Source organism: Phlebotomus papatasi, chromosome 2 (genome assembly GCF_024763615.1).
Source record: "Phlebotomus papatasi isolate M1 chromosome 2, Ppap_2.1, whole genome shotgun sequence".
Taxonomy (NCBI): Eukaryota; Metazoa; Arthropoda; class Insecta; order Diptera; family Psychodidae; genus Phlebotomus; species Phlebotomus papatasi.
Window position 1 is genome coordinate 29,928,764 of NC_077223.1, and position 17,402 is coordinate 29,946,165.

A 17,402-nucleotide genomic window follows, 5' to 3' on the forward strand; every position below is an offset into this window, starting at 1 on the left:
GGATTTCTTTTCATTTTTTTAAAATTATTATATGATATTTTAAAATGATAAAAACTCGATCAAATTTGTTTCGAATTGGATAAGTATACACAAGAATTCAAAGTGGAAACCTTAAAATGCCTAATTGTGTCCGTTTCCGTACGAGCCAATCTTCAATGGTTTTTTTTCTTTCTTTCCAATCGCAAAGAGTCTATTATCTTAACTATTCAGAATAAGTATGGTAAAATGAGGTAATTTGGAATCATTTACAATTTGGGGCACTTGAGATTTTTTCACTGTTTCAGATGAGCAAAGAGAAAACAAGGACCGCAAAATAGAGGAAAAAGACGATTAAGAAGAAAAGGAACCGCTTTTCTTCCTTTTCAATCTCAAAAACAGTGAGAAAATCTCAAATGTCCCAAATTGTATATCCTACAAAATTACCTCATTTAATCCTATACCCTATACCAACAAAGAATTATGTTTAATATTTTACGAATCCAAGAAAATAATTAAAAATAAATATCCTAGTAGGCTTAGTGAAGTTAGAAACTGACAACCCTCTACCCCTACTTACTCATAACCTTTTATGATGTTTAGAAGTTACCTTAAAATCTTCATTATAATAAAAAACACTTCCTATAATTTTCGTTAAAAATTCTTTTTTGAAAGAAACTGTGAAAATGTCAAAATTCCGCTATTGACATACGTGGCAAGATTCAGTCCTTAATTTCTGCCTACCACTCGGATCTTGCAGATGAGGGCTAAAATAGTGCCTAAAGCTAGGTGTTAATTAATGGCTCAACGCTGGACCCCATTTACCCTGTGTCAGACGGGTTGTAGAAATTTTCTTCAAAATCAAGTTTTTTGAAGCAGTCAACATGACAACCTAAATTACGTCAAAATGCTTCATTTTGACGTAATATCTCAGACTGTATAGAGACGGTAAAGACCGTAAATGGGAATAAAAAATGATGACCAATCGTCCTATGATTTTCGAAATGCTTAAATTCATGATTTAGATGCTATACCCGCTATAACATGACACCATTCGATTGAGAATATGTCAACGGTTGACGTCAAAAAACTCGAACTTCAAATTTTCTAAATTGTCCGAGGAGTCCGAGAAGTAAAAACCGCGTTTTTGTTTATTTGTTGGACTAAAAATTTAATGTTCTAGAAATTACAAATCAGTTCTTTAATTAATCCTGTTCACTTAATCAGTCAATTGTAGGGCAAAATCTTTAGAATTGACGAGAATACAGTACACAGAGTTACACTATTCTCGGGTGTCAGCTGTCAAATGAGAAATGTCAAAAATCGGTTTTTATGTCATTTTCGGTCCAAATCATCTGAATATCGGAAAACTCACAGTGTTCAAAATTGCAAAAAAAAAAAGAAATGTTGCTTCAGATTCAAATAATAAATATGTAAAACTAACAGTCTATATTTTTATGAGATTTTCATAAAAAATTAGATTTTGACGCAATAAACGAGCATAATGGATCCCAGCATACATTCATTTTCATTCCCCAGCATAAAATCACATATTCCTTGATGAATTTTTATTCGTTTTTTTTTGCATTTACTAGACACGAATGCTTCTACTTATTATCCATAGTAGAGTTATCAGTGGTCAAAGTCAAAATTCCGAAAGAAAAAATCCTGAAAATGCCAAAATTCTGAAATGCCTAATTGATTGTCATAATTACTCCCGCGATTACATCTTCGCCTTCTGGGGGCAAATAGATATTTTCTATGTTTTGGGAAATTATTCCCCACATTTTTTTTGCTAAATATTTCTACCCTTTTCTGGATTTTGACGGGTTTTCGGGTTGTTGGCTACCACAGGTTATGATTTATGGGCTAAGTACGGAGCTCTTGTTCTATAAAACAAGTCCTCCAATTTCGAATCCTTTGCTCATATTAATTTGTTTTTCCCAGTGTACATTTTTAGGGGTGTGGCTTATTTTTTAAATGACTGGATTCCTTATGCCCTACATATAATTTTATTTTTAAAAGATACTGATTGAACAATAGAATAATAGAATTGATGAAAACTTCCTATAATGTATAGAGAGTGATAACCACAAGCGATTTACTTCAAAGTGATTCTATACACTAGAATAATTTCAAAAAATTGCTTACGGGAGACCGGGGTACATTTAGCCAGCAAATGCAGCTTTTTTTCGCGCAAGATTTATGTAATGTTTTTATGTTAGATTTATGTCTAATGTTTTTATGTTTCATAAGTAGCAATAGGATATTGGCTGTATAAAACTGTGTAGTTCAAAATTCTAAAAAACCTTAACTTTTTCTAGAGAGGATAATGAAAAAAGTATGACACATTCACATCGAACAGATTGGGCTTTTTTACATGGTCATTGCTTTTTTACTCCTTCATTGCTTTTTTACACGTGGAAAAAATATTCAAAAAATTGAGGCATCAAACCAATTTTTGCATCAATTTGATCTTTTTCCGTTCTCTGAGACAATATTCTGTAAAAAGAAAATGATATTTTAGTAAAATTAGCCAAATTTAAATACCTTGAACAAAAAGCAAAAAGCAATTGCCCGGTCAATTGCTTTTTCTTGACACTTTCATATTACATAGTCCGTTAACATTCTCTATTTTGAATTCACTGTTCGAAATTTCATCGATCACCATCGAAATCAGCTGATGCCAGGAAAAATCAAAACAAAGGATATTTTACTCATAAAACTCTTGTAAAAATTTTGAAATACATTTAAAATGAGTCTAGGCTTAGTGAAATTAAAGTTTAGTATAAAATTACATGTGAATAATGTGAATTACATTGTTTTGAACAACTGAAAATATTTCCCGCCTTGGAAATTTTTCTTACACTAGATGGCGCTGTTCTCAGTGAGTTATCCAATCGAAAAAAATGAAGGTGTCATATCACTTCTCCATTGCTTCTTTGAAAATCGATTAAAAGAGCAATGGCCCAGTCTGTTCAATGCTATTGACTACACGTGCCCCGACCTGGGTAGATATAGCCACTTTCAGGGTATTAATTGTCACCAGTTTTCCAGACGAAATTTTAAACTGGAGATACCAAATATTGTTTCGCTTGATACACTGAAGCCCACTAATGCTAAATATGTCACTTAAGTCCAATGAAAAAGGTTTTAACCCACTTTTTTTTATGACATTTTTGTAATTAGGGAAAAAATTGATGCTAACATCCTGAAAAAATCTATTTCACAAATTCCTCATCCAAATGGCAATATTGCTTGGAATATTAAAAGTACTTTTGCATCTAACAATTATCCATCTATTAGTGAAAATTCATTGACAGTTTTAGCCCGCCACGGAAGAGTGGCTACATCTGCCCCGAGGGCTGTTTAAAAAAAGCAGATAATTATTATCCAAGTGAAAAACATCTCTTAATTAAGTTTATTAACCAGAAACAAAGTAAAACTATGATTTTGACTAACAACATAAAACCAAATGATGGGCAAAAAAATGTAACATAAAAATTACTATATTTAAATGGTTCTAAATTGTAGGATAACAGGATCAGACTTATAAATATTTCTGGGAATATGGGGATGTGTGCCTACTTTCATTAAAAAATACTTTGCTTATTGTACATTTTAAGGGCAACGAGAAAAATCCATTGTCTAATTCTACCCCTGGCTACTGGTACCCTGGTTTCCCCTATAGGAAATTTTCCCTGTCATTGTAGGCAGAAACGTCATTATTTTAAAAAGGCTTTTTTTTATAAAATTAGCTTCCAGTGTGTAGACACCATTAGGGGCAAACCAATTTTTGGACTAATTTGAAAACAACTCCACCAATTTCTTTAAAGGCCTCTACACATTAAGACCAATTATCGTCAAAAATAGCCTCTTTGAAAGAAATTGCACACAGTGCGCTGTATGTAGAAACGTGAAAATTCTGTCAATAATAAAATTCGGGACTAAAAATTGTTCTCAATGTGTAAAAACCTTTATTATCAAATCTTGGAACTAGCCAAATAGTCAAACTATGCACATGTTTGATCCATTTAACAAGAGAATTATCCATTGTGAATTTTATTTAGCTAAGAAAAATTATAGGACTTATTTCTTCCGAGTAGATAAAGGAGAAGAAGTAGTTAGAAGTACACAGCTGTCTCCGATATCCGGCACTTCTCGATATCCGGCTGACAGCTGCCAAACACTGTTGATTAATTCAAACTTTTTTTTATTAAGTACAAAGCTTGTTTTAGGATGAATTAAAATGTTATTTTCTCTTAATCAAACCCTTTGATACTTAATTGTTGTACATAATGAAACATAAGCGCACCACAAAGAAAATTCTGTTGTTTTTCGACAGAAAATAAATTCACACAGTGCAAAATAGAAAAACCGTTGACCAGATTCAAAAAACCCAAATGTCATTTTGTCCCCCTGTCAGCCGGATATCGGAGAGAGCTGCGTAGTCACCCGAGTCCCGAGTAGGGTAAATTAAGCTAATTCAAAACCTGCTCCAAATGGAAATTTTTCGCTACTCCAAATGGAAACGTCATTGTTTTCATGATAAATACAGTACTAAATTACTATATTTATACATTTTCTATACCACAGTTTCATTATTTAGTTAATTTTGCTCCAAATAAAGCGAAAATCGATTCATATTCACAAATTTTAATTTGTTAATTTTCTCATAAAAATTAAAAGTGTATTTTTTAACCATTGAATTTTTCATCGATCGACGATGTTTTCCAATGAAAAACACAATGAGGTGACTGTTGCTTATTCGTTTTGTTTAACTCTTTCGTCTCTTTTGGGACTGTAGTACCCAAAGATGCATATGAATGTTCTGTGAAAAACAATGTTTTTTAATTATTCAGAACTGATAAAAATCAGATTCTTGTGGATGATTACAAACTATAAGGATGTCCAAATGTGAAATATTTTTTGTAGGACCTCAATTAATTCCTGAGCTTAGATATTTTTGATTAAAAATTGTGAAATTGGCTTGCAGCATATGCTGCGGTCCGGAAAAAGTTAACATTTATGTCATTTCTGGCTAATTGTAGTTAAATTAAGTGCTACTGTTAACGGTACGTGAAGTTTTTAAATTAAATAATTACCTATTTCGTGAACAAAAAGGAGTTTTTTCTGAAGTATCTACAAATGCTTCAATAGGAAATCCCGGAAATATGATTTTTTTTGGAGATATTTTCTTATTGTTTAAGATGCAAAAGGAGAAAAGACCAGGAATAAGAACAAATCCTGCACTCAAGAGCAACTCAACAATGTTTTGGAAGCCTTTCGTCGCGGTTTCACTTACACTGTTTGTCTCCAATTAGAAACTTTCCCTTGTCTCCATTTGGATTAATTTGTTTCCAATAGAAATATTTTTCACTCGTATATTTTTCTTTTATTTAAGAAATTTTCAAATTATATCTAAAGAATTTTCACTAAACAGTAACATTTTAGAGGAGTCAAGAAGCAAATTTATGTAATTCTCTTCAGAAAAAAGGGACAGATAATCCTAACCGGATTATGTAGGTGAGATTCTTAACGTGAGCTAACTCGAAGTGCATGCAAATTCGATTTAGAGCTGAAATTGTGAGTCGCCATTCAGTTATCTTAAATCAAATTCGTGAAATTATACAAATTTTGTATTTAAACCAAAATATCAAGGATTTGGATGAACTGACAGAAAAGTGTTATATGGGTGAAATGTAGACCAGAATGTTCTCTATAATTTTGCCGTAGAACTTGAACTCATCGATTACTCAGAAGCCAAGATAAGCGAGGTTTTTTTGTTTCTTAACTCGTTTTTTCATCCAGAGTGCCCCAAGTAGTCATTTGTTGAACTTCAACTATATCAAAGAATTGTTGTATTTTGCGGGACTTTCCATTTAAAACCATACTTTAAGTGTCTTTGTGGAGTAGAGGCAGTCAAATTGGCATCTGAGTGATTTCAAAGCGTTATTATTGGAAAAATCAATTTTTTCACACTTAAACGGCAAAATCGGAGTGATAGAGTAGTCTGAGCGGAAAATGATGTATGGACGAAATGTAGAGACAAATGTCCTCTACAATTATGTCAAAGCAATCATCAAAATCGATTCAGCGACAGTCGAGATAATTGAGGTTATGTGATATTGAAATTGGTTTTTCGACTGTGGCGCCCCTGGTGTTGGTCCCACGAAGTTCAGATATTCTAGAAAGTTGTAGCATTTGGTGAGATCTTTCGTTTAAGCCCTCATTCATCAAAATCGGTCACATAGAACCGGAGATATGATTTTTTGAATTTCGTGAACTTTGACCCCTCATATCTCCGGTTCTATTGAAACCACAGCGCGCATACGCACCATTTTGGAAACGTCCTAGACTGGACTATAACATACTAAAATTTCATTAACTTGCACAATGCCGTTTTTGAGAAAAGTGACTTTGAATTTCGATGAATTTTGACGCTATCACAGCGCCACCTGTGGTGACTTTTTGAACTTCCATCTGAAAGTGCTCATCGAGACGAAACCAAAAAGGTAAAATTTAGGTCGATATGTTAATTAGAACCGGAGATAGAGGCCGGTCAATGTTCGAACTTTGACCCCTTATAGCTCGGGTCAGAGGTTATGGATCGACTTAAGGTTTTTTTTGTTTGATAGGTATAATCAACGGCTACAACATACTAAAATTTCAGTCCGATGCACAATGGAATTTTTGAGTTATTTAACTTATAAGATTTAAAAATTTTCTTTTTAATAATAGCGCCCCTAGCGGTGGTTTTATGAACTTGCGATGTTAGAAGAGGAAGTGGCATTTCACGAGAGCTTTCCAAAAAGCCCTCACTTTTTAAATTCTGACAATTAGAACCGGAGTTATGGCCATTTTAAGAAATTTTTTTTGGTCCCTTATAGCTCGGGTCAGGGGGGTCGGAGGACCTTAAGTTTGATATTGATGGAAAGCTCTAAGGCCCAGCTATAACATACTAAAATTTGAGCCCGCTCGATGCCATAGGGGCGGAGCTATTGAGAAAACAAAAAAAGGGGGGTCTTCAAAATGGCGGAAGGAGGGGTGGGGGGTGGGGGGTCAATGCACCAAGTTGCAATTTTCACCCGATATATAACCTTTGCCGAAAACCGCAAGTCGATATCTTTTTTAGTTTAGGAGCTATTAAGCTCCAAAGAGCGGCCGGCCGGCCGGCCGGCCGGGAACGTAAATTAGCCACATATATATTCGTGATCAGGAAGTGGCGAAACACATTTTGGCCAAGTTTGAGGTCGATCGGACGACATGAAATTTTGTTAGGATTATAGTAGGTGAGATTGTTAAGAATCTCACCTAATATGAACTTAATGTCTTGAATCTTCTGTCAAAGTTAAAGCGTCTGGAAATTGTTTTGAATTAGGAAATTTACCCTAGATAAAGGAAACGTCTTCAATTTCGTAACCTGAATACATCGGCTTAAAGCGGTAATATTTTACACTTTGTTTGGAAAACTATCACATCCTACCTACAATTTGAAGTATTTATTAGGCTGATACAAACTCTTTTCTAAATATTACGCGATGGAAAATTTCATGTGCTATAGCTAACTGCCCCGGTCTCCCCTAGTTAGAACCTCGGTTTTCCTGAGTGTATTACAACATTTTTAAATAAACGCCTCAAATATTCTCAAAATTTCATTAATTCTCTCTCTGTAATTTGTTATTGTCAATTGGGATGGCTTCTCAGACTTCTTTATGAACACTTCTCACACATTAGAAGCTTTTTCTCAGGTGTTCCAGGTACTTTTATAGCCATAAAAAGACTTATGCCTCTATTTACCTTTTTCTCGGGCGCGTCCTAATCCTTCCGGTGAGTCTCTATCCTGAGATTTTTATGTTTTTCCTTCCTTAAAGGCAATACTTGAGCTCCAGAGCGTTTCTAGAGGCACTTTATGGTGGAATTTGTGGTAGAAAATGCGTGAAAAGTGGCGAAAAAGACCGTCGAAAAGAGGAAGAAAGATGTCTGAGAACCAGTTTTTCTTATCCCGAGACACCGTTACACGGCGTGAGACAACATTCCATTGCGAATCCCTTCAAATGCACACACACACACACAAATAAACTGTCACTGGGGCGGGGGTGTTGGGGGCGCACCAGGTGAGAAAACACAGGTGAAGAGCACAGGAAAAAACACAACCACTCACGATGAATGCCGAGCGACAACTGACGAAAAGCCCAAACGAAATGGGAATATTTGCATCGGGCAACACCAATGTACACAACATTTTTGGCATAAACACTGTGAAAAAATGTGCAGAAAAAATTGGGAGGAATTTTTCTAGGATAAGGAAACAATAGTATCAGGGTAATTTGATTTGATGAGCATTGCAGGGTTTTCTTTAAGGTTTTGGGATATCTTCTGGACAGAATCACGAAGCTTCTGGAGTGAAAATGGACAAAACACGGCCTTGTTTTTTTATTTGACAGTGTACGAGGTGGATTTTGATGTGGTTAATTTTTGTAAAAACTTCAGCAATCTACCAAATAAAAACAAAAAGTGAGACTGTCTGACACTTTTTCTTCGGAAAACTTTTTCAGGAGTCATTTTGGTGCCCCAAAAGTGGTGAGGAAGTGAGGGTGAGCGTGCAGTTGGACGCCAAGGAGTGTGACGGAAGAGTGTAGGACAGAATTGAGTCAGCCAATTGGCCATAGAGTACACCAAAGAGTAGTTTTGTTGTGGCATGGAGACCTCCCGCGGAAGCGATGATTCCCGCGAAATAGTCGTTCAGGCATCAATTTTTATGCCAGATGCCGCCGAGTCTGGGGATGAGTTGGATGAAGAAATCCCCGCCGTGATGTTCAGCTGCCAGTACTGCGAGAAATACTTTAAGACAATGGAAGCATACGAGATTCACTCTCAGATGCACGTAGACAGGAATCTCAGGAAGTGTGACTACTGTGAAAATTGGTATCATACTGAGGATCAATTGGAGATTCATCTGAGGGATCATCTGGACATGAAACCTTTTTTCTGTCGCGTCTGTGGTGATAGATTTACAAATGAACATTGCCTGGAGCATCATTTGCAACTCCATGGAGGCATTAAGCTCTTCCGGTGCATCTTCTGCTTTGAGATGTTTAGTGTTCTTGAACTTCTCAATGCCCATCTTGTTCTGCATGCCCCGCCCAGTGTCTACAAATTCCAGAGAGCTGCCGAAGAAGCCCCAAAGGCTACCACAGCTCCAGAACCACAGAGAGAATGCCAGAAAATTCCTCCTATACTCCCAGTGATCTGTGAAGTGGAGCCCCCATCACCTCCAGACACCACCGCCAAGAGACTAATTTCAAAGCTCCCAAAATTGATGCCCAAGGATCCACCCAGGAAGCCTGCAAAGGCTTCCGGAATCTCCAAGACGGCAAAAAGTCCACCAAAAACAGCCATTTCACCCACAAAAGATCCCCCAAATTCATCTTCGAGGAGCTCCCCGACCACCTCCACTCCCGAACCTGCCAGGACGGTCCCCGGAGGACCCCAGGTGTCTCAGTGCAAAAATTGTGGAGTATGCTTCAGTTCCGGACGCAAATTGCGGGTTCATATGCGTCAGAGTCGCCGCAATAAGAGCATGTGTCGGGCCAAAAGGTGAGGGGGCGCTACAGGGGTGGAGGCCACCTCTTGCCAGTGACTGATGCTCTCGATTTCCGGTTGAATGTCCGTGTTTTTGTCTCTGTGGAATGCATCCTGTACATCAGATTGCGAATAAATGTGAAAAGTCTGCTTCAAAACTGCATTTTTAATGGGTTTTTAGGGCGGAATTCTCATCAAAAAGTATCCTGAGAAATCCTTGACCTTGACAAATTCTTTAGTAGAACCCGTAAAAATCCCAGTCGCCTTTGTTTTCTCTTTCCGGACGCCTGTGGATTGTCTCCAAGGACCTCCCCAGACGCTAAGAAGAATGAATTTCTCAAGATTATCAAATATTTTCCTCTTTTTTCCTAATATTTCTCTCGAAGGACACCAAATTCCGGCTAATTTTCAAACCACCATGGTGAATATTATTTCCAAATTCCCCACAGTGCCTACAGCGCACCTAGTGGAAAATTTTGCTACTATAGTTTTGTCAGTGTTTACCCCGTATTTTTCTATAGAATTTTTTACTAATTTAATGGCTTTTGTGGCAATATTTGATAACGTAGTGATAAATTAAAGGACTGAAGAAGAGCAGGACACAATGGCACAGTCAATAAACCGAAGTGTTTCAGCACAGGAGAGCAATATCCAGGTGATGACATAATTTTCTTCCATTTCCCAGACAATTTGCATTTATAGCTGGATTTCAAGGCTTTTCCGGAAAATCTACTAAATTTATTGGATTTATGCATTATCGGAAATATTGAATTTGTGGAATTTTGCAGTATTTTTCTAATAAACAACTTTGGTGGATGGAGGATATTCATTAGAAAAGATTTCAATGGTTACTCTGTTTAGCCTGCTTTAAAGATCTTTTAATTAACTAGTGAAACGATTCTTCGACCTTTAATAAAAGGACAAAAAAAAAACAAATGGAAATAAAAATCACTTTAGGAATTTCTTTTAAATTTTTCTACGTTATTGTATTAATTCGCTTAAATGGTTTTGTAAAAAAGAAAATTAATAAAATTATTGAAAAATAAAGACATAGGGGAAGGCTTTGATGTTTCGAGCACAAATATGATGTTCAAATTGAGTGATTTTTCCTGACTATCATGCAAACCGTACCGATTCTCCAGATATGCCAGAGGAACCAACATTTAAGGAAAAAGTCGTTTTCTGCTTTTGTAGTGGTCGTCGCCAGGATTTGAAAAAATGTCACCAAGATTTCTTTTTAAAGTCAATTTGTGAAGTTTGTTTATTGAAATTTCAATAAAAATTGATGTTAGCATAAAGAAAATAATTTTTAAAATAGGTTAGTGACACAGAATTGGTTAAAAGGCGTGTTTTGATAGTAAAAATATGTATGCTAAATATGGGTCGCCCAGCGACTTTTGCAACATTTTATAATTCGTGGAATATTATGAAAATCATATGGAAAATCGGTGATTTTGTAATAGAAAATTGGTGAATTTTGGAAGTATTTGTGATTATTTATTTTTTGAATTGTTCGTGGAAAATCCTCGGGAAAATGTCTTGACAAAGTGCTTGCGTTGCTCGAAAAAATGCACCAAAATCGGTTCAGTTGTCAAAAAAAAAAAGATTGCGGACAGTGCCCTTTGCGACATTTCTGTTGATGTTTTTCACGTAATTTTGCACGGAAGTAAGCAAATTTCCGTAGTAAGTTCATTAAAAATTATTAAAGAATTGGCCAGTGAAGAGATTTGTGGGAAAATTCTGTGATTTTTACTGTTTTTTCTTGTATTTTTTACTGTGAAAATTGCCCTGGGAAAGAGAGCATCCAGACCATATTTGTCATCTGTTTTGGGGCTCTTGAGGACTGTTTTTTTAGTAATCCTGGCATTCTATCTTCTCTGTAAGAGACCCTAGAAGTTCTAGGTAGCCTTTCAGACAATCTGTGTGCTGTTTCGAAGCCTTCCGGACACTGAAATTCATTCCATTAGATCACCATAATCGTCATTGACTGGAAAGAAATTCCTTTTTATCCTTCAAGAATTGGAAAATTTCACATCCTTTGCATTGTAAGGATTCTAGAATAGTTTCTTTTTAGTTGTAGAGGAAGAAAAGAATAAAAAACTTACAAGAAACATTAAAAATTTTCCAATTTTCTATCGGTGTTTGTTAACGAACTATCCTTTGTTCTCAAAAAAACATGCAAGTTTTACAAATTTATCACAATTATCGCATTTTTTATATTTATTAGTCCTCTTTCAAAAATATTACGCAAGAAGAATTCCTCAAGAATAATAAGGATTCCTAAAAATATTAAAAATTAAATGCAACATCAGCCATTTTTTTTAGAGTTGCCAGATTCGAATGTAAAACGACTTTTTCCTTTAGTGGTGTGTCCTCTGGTTATGCTAAAAAATGTCTTACTTGCAAGTTTCATAATCCCACATCAAAAAATCCCAGGAAATGCTCAGATTTTCTTCTAGAAGAAAATGAAAATTTGGTGGCGATTTGTGCGAAGGACAATCAAGTTTCCAATTTCGCACACTATCACGTCATCATTGAGTATCCCATTTTTCTTTGTAAATTTTGCACCGGACATTAAAAGTTGCACATCACTGTTTAAAGAGAACACTTACAGTAGACTCCTCTTAAATTTGGGCATTTGGGACCGAAATGTCACCCGAATTAGAGAGAAATTCAGGCGTCAAACTGTTTGAACTGCAACGATTTTTTGTTCATCTGCATGAACATATTGCGCTTAGATAACTCGTATTTATTGCAAATTTCATGAAAACCTCTCAATAACGCAAAATCACATAAAAACGAAGACAAATCATGGCAAATTTAAGGATATTTGCTTCATTTTATAATCATAAAACAAACTTGAAAACTGTCAACAAACTTTTTTTCAAATTCAACTGCTACCCGAATTAAAAAATAGCACGATCCTAAAAGAGCCGAATTAACAAGTCTACTGTATCTACTTCATTAAATCGTTTGCACAAGGAAATAAAGCGTTATAATATCACTTTTTTGGAACTTTTCTAAGAGATGTTTTCATGACACTAAAAACCACTTTTTTGACTGATTCCATAAGAATTTCACTTTGGAAACGGTTAATCTGGTGAATGCTTTCTTGAAAATAGAAAACTCGTTGATTGAGAAAAAAATAGAAAACTCTTTTATTGTGATTGCTCTCCCGAAGTATAGCTCTAATATGAAATTTAAATTTTCCTCTGTAGGAATTCTCTAAAGAGGATCACTGTCACTTGGAATCTCGCTATGAATGCCCCATTTGCTACAACTGGCTCAATGAGCCCGTTTTAACATCCTGTGGCCACAGATTCTGTGGAAAATGTATTATTTCATGGTTGAGAAAAGAAAATGTCTGTCCTGTGGACAAACAAACCCTTCAAATGGAGTCTGATATCTTCCCAGACAATTTTACGCGTCGGGAAATATTGCAAATTAAGAAACCTTGTCCTAATGCCACCTACGGATGTCTCAAAAGTATCTCTCCTGTCGAAATGGACGCTCATGTCCTAATCTGTGAATTTCGGCGAAGAACAACAGCCTTTCCTTGCTACTTTGCTCGCTGTGGCTGCAAATATACCGCCACTTCGGAGCAAGCACTCGAATCTCACATCCGTAATGAGATGGGGCATCATCTTGAGCTCCTTCTTGAGACTTTTCTCAAAACAAAAACCCTAGAGTCTGAGGCACGTCACTGGGAAGCTCCGGCAAAGGCTAATGGTGCCCCGAGCAGTCAATCTGATCTCATGCGTGCCATGTACGAGAGGATTGTGGTTCTGGAGCAGAAGCAGCAGGAAATGTCAGTGAAAATTGACAAAATGCGGGAGCAATTGGCTAAGACCTGCTCAATGGCCGAAATCCAGGCTAAATACACCGATGGTGTTCTCGTGTGGCAAATTGGACAGTTCCAGAGCAAGGTCAGAGCAATGAGTGCCAATCCCAACATTATGTTCTACAGCGGTGAAGCCTACACCTCTCCCCATGGCTATAAGTTCTGCGCGCGAGTCAATATTTCACCAAAAGTCAAAGACTACATTGGACTTCATGTCCATATGATGCAGTCCGAGAATGATTACCATCTTGACTGGCCATTCAAGGGACGCATTCGCATCAGTATGATTCACCCCAAGTAAGTATATTACACATTTTCAGAAGATTTTTCACACAAACTGAACTACTTAGATATATACTAAGCCATCAACTTAGAAAACTTCTAAGTCGATATCTCTTACCGTTTGGCCGCTCGCTGGGTTTCGCAGTGTAAAATTTTTTAGAAATGCAAAAAAAAAACAGAGATGTCTCTTAAAAAACACAATCTTTTCTATAAACATGGAAAGACAAACAAGAAACAAGAATTTCTCCAAGAATCGCAAAATCGTTTTCAAAAAACTATGATAATCTTTCAAAAAACTGAGAAACGCATCCACGAGATACAGGAACGGTTCTAAAAATGTGTAAACGCAAACAAGAAACCTGGAAAACTTACGAGAAATGGGAGATTGCATCCCAGAAACACATAATTCTCCAAGAAAAATAAGCATGTAGCCAAGAAATTGCAGTAATGGTGCTGAAAAAAAATCTTTTTCCTGAGCATTTTTTTAAGCACTTTGCTGTTCTCAAGTGCTTCTGCATCATCGACTTTTCTTTGTGATGGTTCCTGTCTCGACTGTTTTCTCCAGTTCTCGCCATGATCTAAACCACCAAACAGTCATGACAAGAACCAACACAGTTAAATAAAGACAGAAACCTTTTTAAAATGCGAAAACGTATCCGAGAAACACAAAAACCTTTATGAAAATGAAGAACTGATTTAAGAAACACATTAAATCTGTTTAGAAACACAAAAATAAAACTAAGAAACACGAAAATATTTCTGGAAAAGCAGAACGGTTTTTGGAAACGCAGCAAATAATCTTAGGAACGGGGACGGGAACTGGAACCGTTTCAAATACTGCGGAAATAGAAACTTTTCTAAAAATGCAGAAACGCATACAAGAAACACGGAAACGCGTTTTTAAATCGCCGAAACACAAGAGGTTATTCATAAGCAAATAATGTGGCTCGAGTTCCGGTTCCCCGAAAAACCGTATGGGTTCCCTGAGTTCCGCGTGAGTTCCCTGAAAAAATACATGGGTTCCTCGGTTTCCTTGAAAAAATAAATGGGTTCCCCGTGAGTTTCTGGAAAAATATACGAGTTCCGCGGGTTCCCTGAAAAAATACACGGGTTCCCCGGGTTCCTTGAAAAAATACATGGGCTCCCCGACTTCCCTGAAAAAAAAAATGAATGGGTTCCCCGTGAGTTCCCTGAAAAAATATACGAGTTCCCCGGGTTCCCTAAAAAAATATACGAATTCCCTGGGTTCCCAGAAAAGAATACATGGGTTCTTCGGATTCCCTGAAAAAAAAAAGAGTTCCCTGGGTTCCCAGAAAAAATATACGAGTTCCCTGGGTCCCAGAAAAAAAATTTACATGGGTTCCCCGTAAGTTCCCTGAAAAATGTATGAGTTCCCCGGGTTCTCTGAAAAAATATATGAGTTCCCCGGGTTTCCTGAAAAAATATGAGTTCCCCAGGTTCCTTGAAAAAATACATAGGTTCCTCGTGAGTTCCCTGAAAAAATATACGAGTTCCCCAGATTCCCTGAATAAATATACGATTTCCCTGGGTTCCCTGAAAAAATACATAGGTTCCCCGTGAGTTCTCTGAAAAAATTTACGAGTTACCCGGGTTCCCTGAATAAATATACGAGTTCCCCGGGTTCCCTGAAAAAATATACGAGTTCCCCGAGTTCCCTGAAAAATATTTGAGTTCCCCGTGGTCCCTCAATAAATATACGAGTTCCCTGGGTTCCCGGAAAAAATACATAGGTTCTTCGGGTTTTCTGAAAAAATACACGAGTTCCCTGGGTTCCCAGAAAAAAATACATGGGATCCCCGGATTCCCTGAAAAAATAAATGGGTTCCCCGTGAGTTCCCTGAAAAAGTACTTGGGTTCCCCAGATTCCCCGAAAAAATAAATGAGTTCCCTGGATTCCCAGAGAAAAATATACGAGTTCCACGGGTTCCCTGAAAAAATATACGAGTTCCCCGGGTTTCTTGAATAAAATATATGGGTTCCCCGGGTTCCCTGAAAAAATGTATGGGTATCCCGGAGTTCTCTGTGAGTTCCTCCAGTTCTCCTGTTTTCTCCGTGAGTTCCCTGGTCAGATTCCTTCGAGTTTCCCGAAATGAGTTAACCCTTGCCGAAAATAAAGTTTTTTTTTAATATCTTTGAATAAAAAGATCTCAAATTTTGCTCTTATGAATTTCAAGGAAGGTTCAGTAAAGATTTTTTGATATTTTCTGAATTCTCTCCAAAAATCTTTTAACCTGTTTAATCTTTTAACAAGAATAGCCTCCTCAGTTATAATTTAAATTTTTCTTCATAGAAACTTCTCCGAGTCACAAACGGATACAATTATGTCTAAACCGGAGATTCTGGCCTTCCACCGACCCACTCAGGAGGGTGTCAGTCCCCGTGGATTCGGATTCTTGGAGTACGCTTCGATTTCGGACATTGAGAGAAGGGGATTCATCCTCCGTGACACACTAACCATCAAAATCCAGATAAATATCGTGTAGGAGAATTTATAGACTCACCCGGACATTCCTCTCCACAGTATTTATTTACAATAACTGTCTGTGTTTAGTTTCCGTCCTCCAAATGAACACCATGGACTTTTCCTTTGAGACATGTTTCCCACCCAGTACCCGGATTGTATGTAATATTTGAGTGTGGAAATAAAGACTCGATTTGTGTACTAGTTGGTTGTCTCCAGTGTGGTATTTAGTGGACAACAGGACCAAGGGGTTCGCCCCGGATTGATGAGAAGTCCAATCGGCTGTCAATGGAATCGTCTATTTGGCCAATTACAGCGATATTGTCGCCTCGGATGATGTGAAGTCCCAGCACCACCTGCTCTATACCATTTGTTGTGGAAAATACTCTCTCATGGGACTCATCCAGGATCACATTGATTGTCTGATCAAAGCCTTTTAGCGTCCCTACGAAATTCCTTCCATCAGAGGTTATAATTGACACCGTGTTATTTATGTAGGATTCCAGTCCCGAAGACATCTGTTAGGGGGAATTTATAGAGCAGGAATAAATACACAAATAAGCATAGAAAAGATTCTAAGAAAACCTTTACCTTGCCTGGAAATCACTGATTTTCCTGGAACAATCTCTTCCGGCAGATTCAAAATGTTTGTGAGGTTATGTTGCAATGTTTGGACATTTTTGACAGCTCGGTGACGTGAGAAAAGTGATGCGCAAAAAAATTGTGAGAAAATTCAGTAGAAAGTGGAGAAAATTCAGTGAAAATTGAGTAAAAGTAAGTGAAAATAGTTTTTCAATAAGCCTTGGAGCAATGATTCGATTCCTTTCATCGCGTCTCCTTCACCATGGACGATATTTATGGCGACAAAACCATCGACGAATTCACACGAAAATTGCGGAAAATACCCGCAAAAGGCGATCAAAGGCCCCAAGAACTGACCAGGTGAGTCTCTTGAGGTCCCAATCTATCAATTTGGAAAGGTGTTTGACTAGAAAAATACTTGGGAATTGCAGCAGGTCATTAGGTACCAGGAGCCCTTCCAGCGATACGGATTTTCCCGACTTGTCCTCCACGCCCGGAAGCTTTTGCTGGACAATGTTGTCGACAAGGCTTCCAGCAATCCTCCCGTCGATCTGCGTAACCAAATGGTGAAAAAGTGAGTAAGGAAATAGAAAAAATCGAAGAAATTTGAAGGTACAATTTTCCTATTGCATTTCCAGGCTATTTTATAGCGAT

The 17,402-nt window shown here is 37.1% G+C and overlaps 5 protein-coding genes across 6 annotated transcripts in view; 3 read left to right on the plus strand and 2 right to left on the minus strand.

Moving 5' to 3' along the window:
* The window catches only part of LOC129803419 (echinoderm microtubule-associated protein-like 2), a 77,933-nt gene extending 69,760 nt beyond the window's left edge, over positions 1–8,173 (minus strand). For both annotated transcript variants that reach the window (XM_055849965.1, XM_055849963.1), the window contains exon 1: positions 7,777–8,173. The gene's annotated coding sequence lies outside the window, so the exon portion shown is untranslated. The remainder of the gene's footprint in view (positions 1–7,776) is intronic.
* A 504-nt stretch (positions 8,174–8,677) lies between these two features.
* On the plus strand, positions 8,678–9,580 carry LOC129800305 (zinc finger protein 236-like). The gene has a single exon (XM_055844592.1). The coding sequence runs from the start codon at positions 8,678–8,680 to the stop codon at positions 9,578–9,580; it is 903 nt and encodes a 300-aa protein (XP_055700567.1).
* Positions 9,581–10,015: 435 nt separating this feature from the next.
* Positions 10,016–16,370, plus strand: LOC129803422 (TNF receptor-associated factor 6-A). The gene is made up of 3 exons (XM_055849969.1): positions 10,016–10,216; positions 12,780–13,699; positions 15,996–16,370. Exons 1-3 carry the CDS (start codon positions 10,166–10,168, stop codon positions 16,186–16,188), a joined length of 1,164 nt encoding a protein of 387 aa, XP_055705944.1. The 5' UTR covers positions 10,016–10,165; the 3' UTR covers positions 16,189–16,370.
* On the minus strand, positions 16,212–16,838 carry LOC129803423 (U6 snRNA-associated Sm-like protein LSm8). The gene is made up of 2 exons (XM_055849970.1): positions 16,758–16,838; positions 16,212–16,684 (listed from the first exon to the last, which is right to left on the minus strand). The coding sequence occupies exon 2, from the start codon at positions 16,682–16,684 to the stop codon at positions 16,394–16,396; it is 291 nt and encodes a 96-aa protein (XP_055705945.1). The 5' UTR covers positions 16,758–16,838; the 3' UTR covers positions 16,212–16,393.
* An 8-nt stretch (positions 16,839–16,846) lies between these two features.
* Positions 16,847–17,402, plus strand: part of LOC129803420 (serine/threonine-protein kinase Pink1, mitochondrial) — an 18,532-nt gene continuing 17,976 nt past the window's right edge. The window contains exons 1-3 of the mRNA XM_055849967.1: positions 16,847–17,108; positions 17,180–17,322; positions 17,387–17,402. Coding sequence (XP_055705942.1) covers positions 16,977–17,108; positions 17,180–17,322; positions 17,387–17,402 — 291 coding nt within the window. The 5' untranslated portion in view covers positions 16,847–16,976. The remainder of the gene's footprint in view (positions 17,109–17,179; positions 17,323–17,386) is intronic.